Genomic DNA, 19,961 nt, shown 5'->3' on the forward strand with positions numbered 1-19,961 from the left:
AATGTACAAACCATCTGGTCTTTTGTTTTTGTCAAGTGTAACAAGATGCAAAATACAATGTTAATGTCAATATTTTACAACTGCTTTATGTAGTGTTGCATGCCAGATTGTAAAGCAGCTTTCAGAGCTTTCAGGAGGATGTCTAAAACCAACTGAGAATTAGCAGAATATGGTTAAAAGCCTTGAGTGAATGACAAGAATGTTTATTGCCAAACAGAAATCTTGAGAGGAATTAGCTGATATTCTTTTATTCTTTTGGCTTCAATGTCTGTGGTAACAGATGAGGTAATCTGGTGTAAGACATTTCAGTGTTATAACCTTCTATAATTTCTAAGATACCACTTCATTGTACTTGTGAAGAATGCTAAATTAACAGTATAGAATATGGATTCATAATGGCCTTCCTTTTATTTTTCTGATATCTGGTTGATAGTGAAGTGTCCTCTCTATATTTTGAGCTACGTATCAGTCTAGTTATGGCTGTTATTTTATTGCTTTTCTTAACCTGTCTTCTCTAAACAAGTGTTCCAGACTTGTGGTTTTGTTTTTCTTTATCATGTCTGTAGGAAGTTTTTGACTTACTGTCTCTACCTGTGACATATTTTGAGACTCTGAGCTCTGGTAGAATAAGGTTATAAATAAAGGTGATGTCATTATCCCCAACTCCTTTCTGGTCAGCTTCTTGGTCCTGTAGTCTACTTTCAATAGATCTGTTTCCTTGGTAGTGAGTCCCCTCTTTATTACTTGGATACCAGAGCAGTAGCTGCTGGTTTGCTGCTTTCGAGGAAGCACCGAAGTACAGAATTGGCTAATAGCTGGTCATGTTAAGTGTGAGTGTGTGAATTAACCTTTTATAAACAGGTTGAGGACTTGCTGGGTAAATTATTATCTAGGACTTCATGGTCTGCACTTGAGTTATTGGAGAGTACAGAGCATTTAATTGATTGTTCTTGAGGTTTTACTCTGTCAGAACAAAAATCTTGAATAGAAACTTGCAATTAGATCTCAATAATTATTAGTAAAGGAAGAACAGTCTTTGAGATGCTTAATAGATACAATTTCTGCAAAGATTCTTTCTTTTGAGCTGTACTCTGCAAACTGTCTTGAGACATAAATTTCAGTTTAAATACATGCAGTGTGTTAATCTCCATCAAGATTCATCATTCTGATGGAGAAGGATTTTTGGTAACCGGAGATTTGATTTATGTTGGCACTGTAGTTTCATTTCTTCAGTGTTTTTATTGAGGTGCTAATCAATGTTGACAAAAGCTGAAAAAAGTTTAACATTTGCTTTTCTGTTAAAGACAGTCACATGTATCATATGCTGGGCACTTCAACTGTTCAGAGATCTGTCATTTGTTTCACTTGTGAAAGCTGTGAATTACAGACCTGACATAGTTACTTTATTAATATGTGCACTTCTGAAAGATCACTTAGGAAATCTAGATGCAGCGCTCTTCACATGGAATGAATATGTCTATTTTCTGTAGGCTCTTTATGAACTCTCAAGAATATTTATACAGCATAACTGTGCTTAATATTTCAACACAGATTAACTGTAAAGGTGAACATTTATTGTGTCCTTAGAATCTGCTACATGTAGATTGGCACATAAGTTTATAACTGCCTTTTGGCTAACTATTATGCAAAGATTTTGAGAAATATACTTTGCCACCAACCTGGACATCAGCATTTTGTTGTCTTACCTGACTTCCTTGCTTTTATTTTGATTTTGTCATGGTGTAGTTGTGAAATGGTTGCTTCATACACACAATTTAGTTTCTCTTTTATTTCTAGTTCTAATATTAACATCACAAAACCTGAGAACTCTAACTCCTTCATTAGCACTGTATAGATTTTTGCTCAAACTTTTGTTATTGTAAAGGTGTTTGTATTTTTATATAGCTTTACTTCCATTTTCTTCCATCATGTGTCCCCTTAGAAGGCAAACATCCCTCTCGTAATCAAAGTTATGTACCTGATATGCCATACAGTTATATTCTTATTAATTCTTAGACTCATTACACAGTTGAGTAAGATCATTGTAGGTTCTAACCAGGATGTGCACCTGCTCATGTCTGCTTCAGGGGTCATCTTGTAAATGCTGTTATACATTTAATGGTATCCCTGTGAATTGGCAGGGGTGAGAGCACTTCATATTGATCTGCAAGGAGAGTGGTAGATGAGAATCTTGCTTCTTACACAGTAACAAGTTATTTAGCGAGGAAATTTCGTTCCACTGACATGGCCTTTACCAAGGTACTACTGTGATGACAGCAGGAGAATTTAGGATTTGCTGCTCACCAAAGAGAAGATTAAAAGTGTATAATGTGGGATCAGGTGAACTGTCTGTTTTTGCTACTTTTTTGACAAAAGCATCTTTGCAGGGCATGTCCAGTGGAGTAATCTGCTTAGGACTAGAAATCGTAGTAGCTTTATGAGCTTGAGAGTCATGAGATTTAGCTGTCATGACATTTAGTGCAGTTGTGGTAGTAGCAGTCAAGCAGATCCTATTGGCAGGTAACACAGAGCCTACTATCCACAAACTATGAGCATTAGATCATAAATCTAGGAAGTTTTCCCATAAATTGACACTTAGGTCTTGATTTTGGCAGCCTGTTTTATTGGCTAGTCACAGTAGATCAAGAGCAATGTCAATTTAGATTGGGTGTGGATTGCATTTCATGTGGGCAGTTGAGGGGCATGCTCATTTCTTGGGTCAGAAGCAAAAACAGGTTGAAAACACATGAAACTCATTTTGTAGCATTCAGTTGTGACTATTAGTTATGTCAGTAATTGAATTTAACTGCCAGAGGAAAATTTGGAGTATTCTTCAAAACAGAAAATATCTAGGGTTGAATGCCTGAACAGATGCATTCAGTGTACGGGACAGGGGAGTTTCAGCCACCTCAGCATTGTTCCAGTTATATCTGGCAAGTGTTAAAACCTGTTTGAACTGTTGATGTATGCCAGTGATAGGGGGCTGTGCAAAAGCAGAACACAGCAGTCATTCTCTTGGGTTCTGCAGAGGGGGTGGTGTAGTACTGCCTCACATGTGAGCAGTCAGAGGAACACAGTAAGGAGTGTGCTGGATTGCTTCAGCATTGTCCACTTCTCTCCTATTGCCTAGAAAATGCATCAAAGTGCATAGTACTAAATCACATTTTAAAAAATTAATTTATTAGTGGCTGTTTTGGGTAGGACATTAGGTGAGCAGTGACTGATGCTTTCAGAAGTTTGATTAACTGTGCATCTTAGTGTTTGAGGAGTAGGTATGTCAATGTAGTTTAGCACACATAATATGTGTAGTGTATACTTGGGTATATATGCACACAATATATAGTAATATAAATATTGTGAACAGTAATGTAGGGATATAACAGCTTTAACAGAAGTACTTTTCATTGATTTAACATATCTTGCTTTATAAAAGTTCAGGGGGGTTGTGCTTGTGTATAAGGATGAAGATGCTTAAAGAACTTGAGTGGAACATTTCTAATCTGCAGTGATATAAACATTTTGAATTTCAACAAGACATTTTGGGGCAATTTTCAACCGCCCTGTTCTGGAAGGAGATGTTGGGTACCAAGAAAAGCACTTGGAACAGGAAGGGTTTTGCATTCTGTGTACGACTTGCAGCTTGATTAGTGTAACAACAGATTAACTTCAGTTGCAAACCTCAAGTTTAATTTTTTTTTTTTTTAAATCAAGTCCAGATCAAATGTTACTGTTTCTCAGCAGATGTGGCAGGCAGCATTCAACAAATCTGTTGAAAGTGCACTTATAATCAATGTAAATTGGAAGCAGTTGTACTGTTCAGTATTGTCCATGAGGAGGAAATTCGGCAGAGCTGACACTGAAGGGTAGTCATTGGGTTGTGTTTCCAGTGTAGTTATTTAGACTAATTAATTGTTAAATCTTTTCAGTGAAAGTAAATTAAGTTTATTAACTACTGTCTGTCCAGGGAAAGTGATTGCACACAGTGAATAGTTAATCCTGGTTTTTGTAAGTGTTACCATCAGGATTTTCTGGCCTTTGTACTAGAAACAAGCAAATGGTATTTCAAAATGTGAAGGATTTTCAGGGTTGAAGCTGCCTTTTTATTAGAGACCAATGAAATGTATTAAAAACCTAGTCTTAAAGCTGAAATGCTGTTATGTAGCATAGATCCTAAAGAAAAACTGAATCCCGGACACATATTTCTTTTGCACTGGATGTATTTAGAAATTCTGTTTCTCTTAGCGGTAACACTATCTATATAAAAGGACCTGTTAGGATTTTCAGTACTGGATATTCTCTGCTATGAGGCTTTACCCATGTAGAATCTGGCTAGAAAGATGCAATGGTGGCAGTTCTTTGCACAAAGTTTGTCCTTTGTTTCTCCAGAATTTTATCTGGAGTTTGGTGCCTTTTTTTTCTGCCTGTAAGTGAATCTGTGAATTATGAAGAGAAACACAGTCTCTGTGCTGGTATCTCTGCTGCTAAATAACACTGCTAGAAACCCATCTGTGACCCTGAGGCTTGGTGTTTTCTCATGTCTCAGTTCATATACACATACCTACCTGTAGATTTCCTTTCCACTTCCAAAAGGCAGGGGAAAAAAAAATAGATCTAAGAAGGACATATATTGAGGCTTCAGAGTGAGGAGAGCTTCTGATCTGCTTGGTCCCTTCAGCATTGTTTGAGAAAGTGCCAGCTGCCCTGGCCTGAGGCTGGCAGAGAACAAGTGAACAGGTCAACAGTACACACAGCACAGACCGTTCATTACTGGAGCCAGCACTCAGCCTCCAGAGATGGCAAACAGGGATGCTTGAAACTTGCACACTGAAACTGATTGTGGTGTCATTCTCCCAGCCAGCCCCAATCAAATGTTGGTTATGACACAGAAGTCTGAAGAGGTGTACTTCAGTGTTGCAGTTGTTCTCTTACCTTTCCCCTTTTTCTTTGCTTCTTCTTTTTAAGGTAATGCCATGGGAGTTGATGGGATTCAAAGCACTGTTTTAAGAATTTGTAGTCATTAAATACAATAACTTGGGAAAAAAATGGCCTTTCATTCATTAGGACTTGCAATAATTCTACAGGGAGCTATTAGATTATTAACCTTGTGTACCAAATAATCCACCTTCACCAAAGCTGTGTGTTTACTTCCCAATTAAGCTAAATGATTATCAATTAAGCTAAATAGAGTTGCTGATTTTGTTTATCTTTTTATTTTTACCATCCTTACGCTCATGGAGCATTGTGATGTTGCTGGCCAAGCTGTAGCATATCTTTTCTTGACTCTACTAGGGCTTCACTCTCAAGTGGTAGGCACTACTTCCACCTGAAGTGAGGTACCAGAAACCAGAGTTAAATTACCCACCTATTTTTATATGCCCATCAGTGTGACTCTCATTTGAAGCTGATACCCATGATAAAGGGTGACTGCAAACATTTTATTCAAAAACAAACTGTATTTATCTTGACTCAAATAACCCAAATATAAAAACTCATGTGGATGTCCAGCTGTCCATAGTATCTTAGCATCTTTACTGCATCTGTGTTCATCTCTAGGTGGAAGAAACATACTGTGTCCAGTATAATTTATTTGCTGTATTCGCCTCATGCTTGTTCCCTCTGTGACCCAGAGGTGCTTTTTCTTTTTTCCTAGAATAATCCTTCTCATAGATCAGGATCTCTTTGTTTTTAAGCTGAGGGTTGATTTCCTTACATATAAATAATATGCATTCTCAGCATTTTTCCTCAATCACTTCTATCCTACTTGGTTTATAGGTTTGTATTCTTTATTACTCTTTCTTTAGCAATGCATCTTAAAGGAAGTTAAAGTAACCTGTCAGGTGCACATACTGAGGAACAGCATTGAATGAGTACTGAGGTGCAGTGCTGGATGCATGTAAACATTTGGATCTCCATTTGGGCCTGTATGTTTGTTAAACATTGTCTGCTTTGGATTATGTTTTAATCTTCAAAAAGGTGGAAGCTCCCAGTTTCTGGACTAGATTTTTTAGCATGGTGTATTTTGGATGGGAATGTTAGAGGGCATTTGAACAAACAACAAAAAAGAGAACAAGTAAAGAGAACAGGCTCAGGTAGGATATGAAGCCCTTAAATATAAACTATGAAAATAAAACTTGTTTATCAGATTTGAAAATCATTATACCTGTTGTAGATACTTCTGACATCAATGCAAGAAATAGAAAGGATTATGTTAGTTCAGACACCAATACAGAAATTGTTGGGTTTTTTTCAATTGATCAGATTTTTTTTTTTCCCCTCATTATAATGTCTGGGGTTTTTTAAAGAAAAGCCAATATGATTATTTCTTTGCTGATGTTTAACTATTTTTTTTCTTTGAATTTAATGGCTGATTCCGAAATGAACAATTGAATAGAAGGAAATATTTGGTAAACATGATTTAGAATATTTATTTGATAATGAAGAAATATCCAGGGAGAATGAGAGACTTAAGAATCTGATTTTTAAACCAGGTCATATTTTAAATAAGCAAATGGAATTGGGACTTTTATAATGTCACTAACTTAGTCCGTTGCTCTGAAAGTACATGTATATCTTTGATTTTGCATATGTTGGATGTGGCTGTGCATACATATAATACAAGAAAATATCTTTTGGGCTTGTTTTACTGACACTATCTTCATTTTCTGTGTATGTGATAATTTTGATGTCTTGAAGACTCACTAGGGCTTATGGAGTTTTTAATTAATTAAATAGATCTTATGAGACACAGTGAGTAGATCAAAACTGAACATGGAAAAACTATATCCATAGAATCTGCTTCAAAGCTTGTGTTCTTTTTGAGTTATGAATGTTGTAAAGTGTAGGGCTAGAGTCAGTGCTTAAAGATGGTAAATTTAGATTTAACAATAATTTTAGTCTTTGAAGTATGAAGTATTATGCATTTACTGAGATTTAATGTGTTGCTTTAAATAGCTTTTGACAGCCTTTAGAATTCTTTTGAGGTTGATACTTAATGAGGCTACAAAATAATAATTTTAAAGTCTTTGTACTCTTTCTGCAGTTATGCAATGTGTACATGTGAACCATTAGCACACCTTGTCCATTCATGTCCTTGCTGTTGAAGACACCCTTGATCCATCCTTTGCTTTATTAAAGGCTTTTCTGGTAATCAGAAAAACAAAACATGCTTCCCTGTTTCTAGCAACTTCTTTTTAATGCTGTAACTTCTCTCTTAAAGGATAGTGGAATTGCCTTTGGAGGTACTGAGTTAAGGAGGCACAGAGTTAAGTCATTTTATTTAGCGGCGAGGGTGGGTTGAAAGGATTGCTCTTCCAACCCCAGCCATTGTGATTTACCTTTCTGGATTTGACGGAATTCAGATACAGAAGTACAGCTTTATTTTTTTAGTCCTGTGTATTTTGTTTGTGACATTTCCATTTAAGGCAATAATTTTGTTCAGATACTGATTTTGTTTTGCTAATGCACACACGCACCTTCTTACTGGTCTGTCTAGCCATAAAAAAAATTGCCAGAATTTCAACTAACCTTTCTTCTCTGTGTAAATGTCTCTTCTTATCACCAAAATACAGCATATGAAAGTTTTTAGTAGAAGAAATTCACAAAAGCCCCCAAGTCATAGCCCACTTAGCTTTTTGGACAATTTTTTTTACTGAGATCAGTTGTTAGTGTTTACTTCAAGTTGGGGTTGTGTTCAGCTCTTAAATCTTTAGCAAGGAATTTGAAACTGTGTTACTTTCCAAGAAGACCTTTGAACTGGGTTTGTCAGTGCAGTTTTCTTCACTGAGCACCAGCATGTTTGAGCCCTTCTGGCTCCCTGTTTTACCTGCTAATGGCAACCAAATGGTTCTGTGTGGCAGATTTAGAGGATTGATTTAATGGCTGTTTCTGCTGCTTCTGGGATTGTGTGAAGGGGGAAAGAGGAGAGGGGAAGGGAGAGGATGGGGTTACTTTCCTAGACAATAAAGCAGGCTGCGCTGTGGGAAGCCCATTCCCCAAACCCTGAAACCACCCCGGTGGCTCCTGAGATTGGATACACTGTAGTATCCAAAGCAGTGGTACTGGATTTATAAAAGCTATAAAAAAGAGTAATGTTTGCTCTGTTTTAAGAAATATCTTTGTGGTTTGGAGGTTTATGGCCACTGGCAACTTTTACCTGGTCATCTCTGGTAGTTTTGGTCATCTGCAGCTGTTTAGTTACAGCATCAGCAAGTTTCAGCTGATTCCTTCTTGTCCCCCACCCACAGCTAACATTTACCTACAAGATAAGTGATAATGATGGCTGGAATTTAGTTTAACATTGCTGCTTTTTCATGTAGGATCTCTGTCTCAGGAAAAGATACAAGGCACAATTAAAATGTAGGTGTAGAAGTTCTCTGCTTTTCACATGATTGATTCTCTTTGTACTACCTTCATTAAGCCAGTGATTCCCTATTGAATGTCCCTGCTCTTTCCAGACTTCCTTCTGGCTTTTTTTTTTGTTTGTAATACATTTTGATTTTTGGCTGCTGTAATGAATACTGATTTTTCTCATGGTCTTTATATTTGGATCTTGTGGAACATAATGCAGCTGTCATATCCCTTCCCTTGTTCTCACTAACACCCATTAGCTACAGGAGGATTCCTAGATCCAAGTAAAAAAAACCTTCTCACAGAAGTAAAGAAAGACTGGATGTTTAAAGTGTAAGTAATTTTAAAAGTCCAGAATTCATATTGAGGGCATTCCATGAGTAAAGTTTCATACATAGTTTTTCAGATCTCCACCCCATGCCTTGTGGAGTCCTGGAGATGCAATTCTTTAAAGATGTAACTTTATGCTTAATATATATGGTTTACACACATCAAAACTATAAATAAATAAAGAAGACTGAGGTCTGCTTGTTGCCTCCATGGAGAAAGGAACTTGTAATTTTATTCTTTTATGTATTAAAATATTTATCATATCACTGATGATTACTTCAGGAGACAAGTATTAACTAGTGCTTAGAAAAAGAGTTTTTTGCAAAGAAGGAAGTAGCAGTTAGTCACTGACATCCACTTGCAGTTCGATGGCTGTTCAGATCACTAGCATCTGTCCCAGTGATGAGTCATTAAGCTGAATTTGATCTACACATCCTAAATATGTTTCTCTAATGCACCTTCAGGTTTAAGATATTCCTGCATTGCAATTTCAGCAGCCATACCAGTTTATCATGTGTCCAAAAATAAGACTGAAAACCCCTTGTTGGTATCAACAAATTTTTAGTTCAGATCTGTTGCATTTTGAGGCACATAGGCAATGACCAAGCTAGAAGGGATCATAGACTGCTTTCTTGCCTGCTTCCTGAAAGGTTTAATCCACAGGTAAAAAGACTCATCTGATGCTTAGTAAGGCTCAAATCATTTGGGGGGAAATTATAACTTTCCAGGTGTTTGGGTTTTTTTTGTACACTTTGTTCTCATGGTGTCCTTTCATGGTGTCTCTGTCACTGTTTCTCACTTCTTGCTGCTTCACAAACCAGTATTATTATTTGCATGTAGCAATCGTGATTTTTAATCTAGATTTCAAAATTTAATCTAGATTAATTAATCTAGATTAAAATTTTAATCTAGATTTCAAAATTTTAATCTAGATTTCAAATCATGATTTAATCTAGATGTCAAAACCTTAATGTTCAGATGGGACAAAATGAATAAAATTATTTTAAAAACAACACAGGTTTAGAGCTTCTAACATATAAATTCTTTGCTTAAAAGGGATTTTTTTCAAGGTTTCTTCCTTTTAGGTATTTTTAAGTTCATATAATGAAATTTTGATTTTTGTTCTTGTAGTATGCATTTACTTTTGCTGTGCTGTATAAAGCTGGATTTTATTGCTCCACACACTGTACTGAGAATTGAGAATGGATAGTCTCTCTTCATTTTCTAAGCCATATTAAAATTTGTACTCTGCCTGTATTGTTTTGTTTTTACAATTTTTTGTAAATCTGTGGGGAATTTTTTTAAGTTTGCATGTGACTGAACACTTTGCAAAAGTGGTGTCACCACTGGCATCTTATATTTCAGAGCTGATGTTAAAAAATCTATACAGAAGTCCATTTTAAAATGATAGTATTTTTCTCTTCTAATGCTGTATCTAAAATTTTCGATATGCCAAGTTAATACATTAATTTACTGAAAAAAATAAAAAAATTGGTGAACCTCTAAGTTTGTTGTTTTCTCCCTTGTAATAAATTGTGTGATTAACAGTGTTTCCTACAAATAAGAGGCCAAGGCACTGCAGCTCCTGAAAATTCCCCTATGTCAGAGATGATGTAGGATACCAGGCAGCCTTTAGTGAAGAGTATAGATGAATAAAAGTTGAAGACATTAGTCTTGGAGATGTTTTTGGAATGAAGTGTTCTAAAGCAAGTTTAATTGTTTGGCTTTTTTTTAATAGTAACTAACTTCGTCCTCTGGCATTAAAATTTGTATGTTGCTCTGAAGACTGAAAATTGTGTTAGTACATGTGAACACATGATATGTTTGGGTTTTTTGTGAATAACAGTGACTTCAGTTTGGCATTTCAAACAATAATAGTTCCATTTCCCTTCCTGCATGTTCCCTTCAGAGGTTTGATCTTTGTCATTATGAAACTAGACATGGTTTCCTTTAAAATAATAATAGTTACTTAAATATGAAGAAAAATTGATCAAAATTTTCATTTTTTAAAAATTAGACATGAGACATCAGATTAAGTAGAAATACAGATTGGTTGTAGGTATGGAGATGAAGCCTTTGCTCATGCCTTACAAAGCCAGTGTATACTTTCTGGTTGCCTAAGGGGAAAGGTGTGCAAGTACTGACTGAAATAATTTGAGCATTTAAATTACATTCAGGTTGTTCTAAGGCACAATTGCTAGGTTCTAGTAGCAGGTTACTGGTTTTATTTTGGAAAAAATGAACTAATCGTATTTTACTGTACAGGATATGAGTAATAACAAAAATCAAATTTTTTCAAACATTTTGCAGGTTCCAGCTTTGCAGTTGGGGACTCTGTATAAACCTCTGGACCCAGCTGTTCACCACTATATTCTTTCAATCACTTTGAGGTGTTGATTTTACAAGAATGAGTTGCTGTTCCTAAAGTCTACAAACTGAAAATATTTCATAACGGGCCTGTGAACTTACATGGATTGGTTGTATTGGTGCCTGTACATGCTGTATAATAAGGATCAATTCATATTTTTGTTCAAAAACAGCAAAGAAAACTATTTTCTTTAATGGTACACCAGATTTATTCAAATATTTCAGCAAGTCTGTATTACAGTTTGTCAGCAAACTGGGTACAACCAAACTATATTTAAATATCATTTAATTAGGACAGATTCATTTTCACTCCATGCCACTACACAGCAAGACTTGCTTGTTCATATTTCCTTAAATTTATTCTGGAACTTGTCCAAGTTCAGCTTTAATGAGTAGCCTGTCCTGCTAGTTAGAATTTATTTTCCCCTAGAGAAGAGTGTTTGAATTGGTAGTTTTAACCTGTTCACTTAAATGAACATATGTTCAGAACTGCATCTTAACTCTTGAGTGTAAAGACTTGAGAAATAATTATTCCTATTGTTGTTGCAGCTCTAAAATGCCGTTTAAGTAGTGTTTTTAGACCCAAACTATGTGCTGTGACTTTTTTAATAAGGTGAAGAGTTTTGATATGAAGTTGCTTAATGCAAATTTAATGATACAGTATAGAACCACAGAACTGATTTGGTTTACTGAAAAATTATTTGTACATGTATTTTCACTTAATACTTGAATGTATCTCTTGGGTCATAAAATTTGGTTAAATATAGCTCAATACCTTATTAATGATGTATTTTGTGTATTAACAGGTGCAGGTTGGTGGCAGACTTACATTTTAAGATCTTTTAAATGCATTATTTGTGTTTCAAAACGATTATAATAAATCCTGAATTATAATTGCGTTTTCATCACTAGCCGGGTCTAGTTAAAATTTCCTTTAAGCAACATTTGCTGCACACATGGTACAATGCTTCCCCTGCCTTGATTTTTTTTTCTATAAAAAAGGATTTATTTTCAACTTCCCATTCCTCCAAACTTATCTGAAAGGGACCAGAAGACTTTATTCCTATGGGATTGTTAAAGTAGAGTAAGTGTAGAATTTGCATATTGTTAAAAAAAAAATTAATATGCTGTTAGTACTCCTAAGGGACAATTTTATGTGAAACTTTTAAGTTTTGAATGTAGCAGAGGTCAGTACAGTAGCTGTAATATGTATTAGTTGAATAGTCAGACTTCTAAAGCAAAATGTTTTGCTCTGCGATATTGTATGCTGTGATTGTCACAGCTCTTTAGATTCCCTCTGAAATACATTAATTTATGTTTACATTTAATTTGAATGTGTTTAGATTGACTTATTGCAGAGTCTTGTTCATTCTGAAGTTTGCTGAAAAATATTTTTTACCTTCTTTATTCCTTCCCAATTTTACATTAGGAAACCCATATTTTGAAATATTTAAACACTTTGTTCTGAAATACTTAGCTTTAATCCTGCAAAATAGTGTTCAGAAGTAAAGGGGTCAAATAAAGGAAATGTTCTGTGAAAGCATAACAAAAAGAGAAAATACCAGAAAGGAAAAATGTAACAGTGCACTTTCATACTGAGATAAATAATAAAGGATTACAGTACATAGCTTAAAAAAAAAAAAGAAAAAAAAAAAAGGAATAACAGGAAACAATCTGATGTCACTATGCATTAAATTTCTTTCCAAATAATTCCTGCAAAAGCTTTTGTAAAATGCTAGTTAACTAGTTTTCCAATGTCAGTTCTATGTAAAAGAAATGGGGTATGCTGTCTGTCTAACCTCAAGTTTTAAAATAAATTAATTATTATATATACCATTTTTTTTCCCACAGTCATGGATTTTCCTAAGTACAGAATTGCCTTTATTTATGAACAACTATATTACTTAAATTGATAGATTACTGAGCTTGGATTTAAACTCTAGGAAATTTTAGGAAAACAGTTCAAATTCTAACTTCAGATGAACATCAGAAAAAATCTCAGAATTGTAGTCTCCACCTGTGCTTTTCACACTACCCAGAACTTTTCTTTGAGTGGCTATAGGCATATGTGTACATTTGCACAGAGCATTTCTTGTGTATTTGAGAAGCTGAAATGGAAAATATGTTTTATGTAATTGTATCCTCAAGACAGTGGTCATGTGTCCTCTTGTGCATTTGTGTGGTAGAAATGTTCAGAATATGTTCCAGGCTCTTTATTCCTTTTGGGTGTCTGAGTCAAAATGTGGTTTTTTTGGTCTTGTTTAGTTTGGTTTTTTTTTTAACTAGGCAGCATCTGTGTCTATTTGCCTGACTTAATACTGGTATTATTTTCAGTTTTTGTTTCATCTCTCCTTAAAGTAGTTCTAATTTTCAGACTAGGTAATTTTCTGGTGTTTAGAAAAATGCTTTTTTAAAGCTGTTTTTTTACACCAGCTAAATTCAAATGTATTTGGATACATTATTTTCTATGATTTGTACTTTTTGTCAGAAGAGCATTTTCAGGAAAGGTTTGCAGTGTGTTTAAACTTCACTAAAATAGGAAAACTAAAATATTAAACTAAAATAGGAAGAGCTCCAGGAGTTTAATACAGATATTTCTTACCCTTTGGTTGACCTGCTGTGCTGCAGTTGATACAAGTGAGCCTGGAATGGGGTCTGGTCATGTCCTCCAGAAAAATGTGTACCTGGCTGTCAGCAGATGAGTCAGGTGGGAGATGCACAGTTCCCCCAAACAGGTCATACATAACTTCTTTGTTCTAGCTCACTGTTTGGTATTTGTTACTCCCATTAAAACAAAGAAAATCCAAAAAAGCCAACCAAGCAAGGCTTAATACATAATCCTTTCTTCAAAGGTCTCTAATGAGTTTCAATTTTTCTAGCAACAAAGGCTGTACCTATAGGTAGATTCAGACTTCAAAGATGGATATATTTATTCAAACAGGAGACTGCTCTTTTTGCTGGGGTGTTGTGGAGCGTGGTGTGCGTTCATATGAAAGAAATTCCTACTACCAGACACAAGGCTGAGTTCTCCCATATAAACATGAAATGTTTTTCCTTCATCCATGATTTTTTCTGCAAATGGCATTTGAAGCTGGCAGCATAATTTTGTCATTAGCTTCAAATGAGTTGCAAATCAGAGGCAGTCTTGTTGCTGCTTTCCTCCCCCTTCTCAGCATTTTGAGACAGGTAATCCTGATTCCAAACTTTATGAGGTTGGAAAACCTCATTCTAAAGAATACTGATTACTATTACAGAAGGTTACAACATCTGTTTTTGTTTGTTCTTTGTCCTTCATCTGTATTTACATCAGTTTCTGAGAATTTTTGGTAAGTACCTTCTTTTGTAAGAATCAGTTTTCTTTTATTTTAATGTTTTTACTGAGGAGCACTGGTTGTTGTGGATGGGCTTTATTTGACACTTTGATCTGTGGTGTAGACATCCACAACTGAGAAGTATTGTAATATCCCTTTATAAGCAGTGGGCAGAAACAGTGACCTGCAGAGCATGAATGTATCTCTGTTATGTCTACAAGTGCTGTTTTCTTTCCATTTACCTTAAAAGGTTCTAAGCCACAGTCTTAGGTGTGGATATTTGTTTATACAGCAGGTATCTAACACTGAGCTTAATTTCTCTTGGTCCAGAGAAAATGTTTTTCACTTACCAGCTGTTTGCTGTATTGACAAGGAATTAAGGGAGGAGCTCTGTTTGGGACTTGAGCTGAATGCTTGTATGCCCAAGTCTAAATTCAAAGTGATGACATTTTCTTTAGCTGTATCACTGTGTCAACATAGTGGTTGAGGGATGTGTTCAGATCTTCAGAATGCTTATTTAGAAACCATGCTTCATAAGACAGATCTGCAGCTTATGGATCAAAAGTGTTAGCAGCAGAATATTTTATTGCTCTGCTGCTTATCTAGGGCATGGTGATCCTGGGTCTGAGAAGTGATAAACTTTTTCTCTTCACAGTTGTCTTAGTAAAGGCCCACTCTCCCAGTCAGATGCAGAATATTCAAAAAATTACTCCTTACTACCAGACTTTTTCTGTTCATGCTGCTAAAGGTTTTAGAATTTGAGCATCATAAATGGACTGCTTCTGTTCTGCAGAGTCTCTGCAACCAGTACTATTTCACATGTTAGATCATACAGTTGCTAGCATTTTCTTTTGGGCTTGGATAGGAGATGTGGTGTATTATGGCTGCTTCTGAGAGTTCCTTGGAAGGTTCTGATATCTGAAGAGTCATTGAATGTCTCCGTGTCTGTACATTTTCAGTCCCTGAGCATTTTGCTTTTTTTCAGACCCAACAGATTTTGTGTGCAGCTTCAGCAGCTTTGCCTCACTTGAGGTTCTGATTCTCAGTGGAATGTTAACCTATTATTTATTTTTAGGGGGCTTTAAACCTGTCCCTAAAATTTTCTAATGGAGGAGATTCTCCAGAATGAGAATGAGCAGATAAGTGCATCAGTAGTTATATTTCATGGAGTCATAGAATCACAGAATGGTTAAGATTTGGTGCAGCCTTAGAGATCAGCTAGTTCCAACTCTCCTGCCATGTAGGACAAGAAAACAGTGCTAAATAGCCAAAAAAGTATATTTCAGTGATGGAGTGATCATGATTAGGGCAAGAATGATAATGTTAAAAACAGGATACAGAAAACTCTCCGAACTGAGAGGGCTAAAGAACCTTTGTTGTTTTTGTTGAATATAGCAAATCAGTCTGTTGCTTTATTTTAGGTAGTAGTGTGTAAACTAGGAAGAAAAAGTAAGTTACTGACTTTGCTATGGTTTTTGTAAAGCATTCTGATTGGTGGTGGATTATATTGTCACAGAGGACTTTATTTCCCGAACAAATGTCCTTTAGTTTGCCCCATTGAATGCCTCTCTCCTCCCCAGTTAAAAGGTAAGGCATTGAAAAATAGCAGAATCACCTGATGAGCTCTGTCAGCAAAATATAGTATATGTGGGCTTGTTTGTATTTTGATGTATGAATATTGTTGATGTGGTTTTTGGGTCACTAGCCATATGTCATTTAGTGATGCACTGTAAGCTTTGTAAATAAGGAAATTTGGAACATTCAATTTCTGAACAGATGTTTTCTGTGTTCTTAGTATCTGCACAATTTAGAGTAGCTCTTATTTTGGTGGGATCACATGGAATTGCTTTTATTAAATATTTTAAAACCAAGAGATAATTAGATAAAAATATATGATTTTTTATTTACATCATGTTCTGGAGGGAGATGTAAAGCAAAGTCACGTAATGAGTTTCATTTCAGTGTAAGTAGAATCTCTTAGAAGAAGGTATCTGATAGGCACATAGTTCCAACCTTACAAACTAACTGCTTGTACTCTAATATTCTGTGACTAAGTTTTAAGATTGTTATTTTTGCGTGCTAAAGTAATTATTTTCCTTCTTTTATTTTAAACAGGACCAAGCGAGCTCATGTCCCGCTAACAGAATGCATTTTTGAGCTCCCTAATTTGACAGTTCAAGCAACTAGAGCTCAAACCCTTCTGCTTCAAACTATTTATCAGAGCTGGTGTCATCCTGTTGGCAATGTCAGTTCAGTGGTGGTAAATGAAGCTTTACTGAATGAAGTTTTCCAAACTTCAGGTAAATATGTGATGCTTTTGGTTAAGTATTGTACAGAGCACTGCTACTGAGTATCCATACAACTGTATGCTGTAAATCCAGGTTTTTGCTTATGGTAGCTAACAGACAGAATGGTTTTTTTGTGTGTGTATGGGTATTTATAGCTTATATTTCAAATCCAGGATGTAAGCTAAGCCACTCAGCTTCACTCCTTGGCACCAATTTCTGGATGCATTTAATTTTCCCATACAGGATAATTTTTCCATGCTTCCCTCATCTGAAATATCCACTTTTGCTACCTTATATGGTACAATGTTATTACTTCAGGATCACTCAGGGGTGAAACTGGATTATTATGGGCTTTATTAATCAATGGCATACATTGAATTCTTTGGAAGGGATGCAGATGTTTCTCATTATTTGGTAAATAAATGTTACTTAACTGTTGTGAAATCGCTGAAGATATGCAAGTGTTGGTGATGATTACATAAATAACGAAACTTGTTATCTGTCATCCTTTTGTGGAACACCCATAGATTTTGGGAATAAATTTTGAATCTGTAAACTGGATTTTGACCAGTTTACAGAGGAAACAAGAGCTTTCAAGTGCATAAAGGTCATCCAGAAAATTAATTTTTTTTCTTTTTTTTTTTTTTTTAAGATTTCTATGTAGCTAGAATAATTTAGAGCTGGTATGATTTATTTGTTGTGAATAAACCCATAACATGAATAACAGTTATTTTGGAATATTCAGTATTGCCAGTCTTGGAGAATGTGTTATGAGAATGATTTAGGTGCAGAAAATCATGATTTGAAGCAGAGTGGTGGATTAGACCACTGGAAGTCTTTCAGCCCTGCTTTCCTTGATCCTTTCCATTCTTATTTTTCACTCCTACTGTTTATTGAAGTTAAGTCTGTGTTGATATAATGTTGCAAAAGAACTGTTGTATTTTTGTGCAACCCTTGGAATAATTGTTTAAAGTGCTTATGTTTTCCTTCTTTCATGAAAGTCACTTTTGTCTTCTTCATTCTGTGTGGATCACCTAAGAATGGGATTGTGGTATTTTATTTCCGAGTCCTGGTACTTGTGAATGTAGCAGGCTTACAATCCACACCACGGAGAAATCTGAAAATACAGTTGTTTGATCACTTCAGATGCTCTTTGGGTTAGCACAGTCTCAAACTAACCTGTTTTATTATTCAACATGTTTCAGTTCGTCAATTCAATGAACTGTGGAACAACTCCTTTAACAGTATCTTTGCAGACTAGAAATCCAGAGCACACATTTTAAGTACTTCAAATAAAGTAAATGAACAATATAATGCATTTATTTTGATCTTCTCTTGTTCATGGCTTAACGCTTCACCTGGTAAATTTTACACTTCTGTAATTGTGCTTGGTGTTAACTAGACTGAAAGCAGCTTTGCTTTCAAGTCTATGGAATGATTGCTGTCAATTCTTTTGTCCGAATTTTTGGCTTGGTTGATTCTGTAAGCCTAATTACTACCTTTTGTTTGGATACTGTTGTGTAAAATGTAATATCATGCCTCGTTAAAAGTCATCCTTGTAATTAGGATCAGCTTCCACATACTTTAACGTGTTTGTGTGTAAGCCTGTAAAGTAGACTTGACTGTATTTGACACTATTCTGAAAAGAAAGGAAGGGCTTATATGTTTTGTCTTCTGTTTGTAATGGTCTGCTGTTATCCCGAGGTTTCCAGCAAATCTGACTGCTATAGTCAGATTGCAGGATTTTATATGTTCTTGACTCTCAGTGTAGCATCATGCTTGTCTTGTAATTTGTGAATGAAATCTGTGCTCCTATGGAAATGGTCTAGTTACTAGCTACCCATCCAGATCTTTCAATTTTGAAATATCCTGTGACTTGAAATTTTTCTTCTCTACATAGCTCGTGATACATAGCTGGTCTCAAACATGTTTGCCATTTGTTTACGTAGCCTACGGCTTTCTCAACTGCTTATGTCTGTATTGCCACTTTTTGTGTGTGATTGAGGAGTATTATTGGACTGAAACAGTTGTTGCTGAGCTCTTTGTCTTTGTTGGGGCTTTGTTCCAGGTGCTGTTGAGAGTGTTTGGCTTCTTTAATACATCAGTTCAGTATTACTTGAACTCAAAAGTGATACCACAAACCTTTGAAACCCCTCAGCCAAGATATTTTTTAGCAGCCATTGTGCTAAAAGCCATAGTTATAAAAGGCATAGTTATATGCCTTTTCTAACACAGCCATCTCTTCCAGTTTCAGAACTATATCACTGAAATTTATAATATGGACTTCAAATACAGGCTAAGATGTTCTATAGGAGGGGAACAGATAAATTAGGGGAAAATAGAAATAAAAAATGGAAAGGAAGGTAAACAGGAGAAAGAGGATCACCTAATAAAAAGAGAACGTCAGAGGAATATAAAAAAAGAAGCAGGTAGAAAGAGTTTAAGTAGAAAAGCAGAAGATAAGAGTACCAAAAACTAATAGGAGGACAAGTACAGATACATGTGTTGCAGGAGAGGGGGAAACCTCAGAGAGGAGCACATGACTGTTGGCCCTTTCACCTGCTGTGGAGAGGCTCACGAGGTACAAAGGGCCCTTTGGGAACCCGTTTGCTAGGTAATAGCTGAAAGACCTGCTACGCATCTAGTTTAAAAAGGGAGCTCTGCACTATGTGTTTCCACAAACATATGAACAGAGTTTATTGGTAGTATCTGGGGTTCTGTCCTAAATTTTCACCTGGAGCAGAAATGTTACCCTGCTCCAAAACTTCTTTCAAAGGTAATTGAAGCTGAAGTTGGTCTAGGGATTCAAAACAAGCTCTCTGAGCTGTATCCTCTACAAATTCTTTTTGGTAATAGATTAATGGAATACCAGGAAGGGAAGATTTCTTGAAGATTAACACTTTTGCCCCCATCTACCTTCTTCCCCTTGTTCTTCAGAAACCTTTTCCAACTAAGAGAAAGACACTTTACTCAAATATTCCCTAGTTTGTTATTAGACTGCTGTCTTAATTAGATCATAGGAGAGTTTATTTTATAATTAACTTGGCCAAAGGCAAGCTGTCTAAAAAAAAAAAAAATTTGAAGTCTCAAAAGCAAGTTGTGTGTATTTGGTTTCTGACAGAATTAAAAAATTTAAGTTCCTGTACTACCTAAAATTTGTATTTATCATACATATTAGTAAGGTCTCTTATCTTAAAACTTCCTGTAAAAGATGTGTACAGTACTGTGATTGACTGAGCTCAGAACTTGTGGAGGACAGATAAAATGAGTATGTCAAGAAAGATGTATGATTTTTACTCTAGAAATTTTTTATAAACAT

At 35.6% G+C, this 19,961-nt stretch overlaps 1 protein-coding gene across 4 annotated transcripts in view; it reads left to right on the plus strand.

Moving 5' to 3' along the window:
- Positions 1–19,961, plus strand: part of VPS13B (vacuolar protein sorting 13 homolog B) — a 429,143-nt gene that overhangs the window by 80,316 nt on the left and 328,866 nt on the right. For all 4 annotated transcript variants that reach the window (XM_058833661.1, XM_058833660.1, XM_058833663.1 and 1 more), the window contains exon 17: positions 16,470–16,654. In XM_058833661.1, coding sequence (XP_058689644.1) covers positions 16,470–16,654 — 185 coding nt within the window. The remainder of the gene's footprint in view (positions 1–16,469; positions 16,655–19,961) is intronic.

The sequence above is a fragment of the Poecile atricapillus genome, chromosome 2, assembly GCF_030490865.1.
Source record: "Poecile atricapillus isolate bPoeAtr1 chromosome 2, bPoeAtr1.hap1, whole genome shotgun sequence".
Classification (NCBI taxonomy): domain Eukaryota; kingdom Metazoa; phylum Chordata; class Aves; order Passeriformes; family Paridae; genus Poecile; species Poecile atricapillus.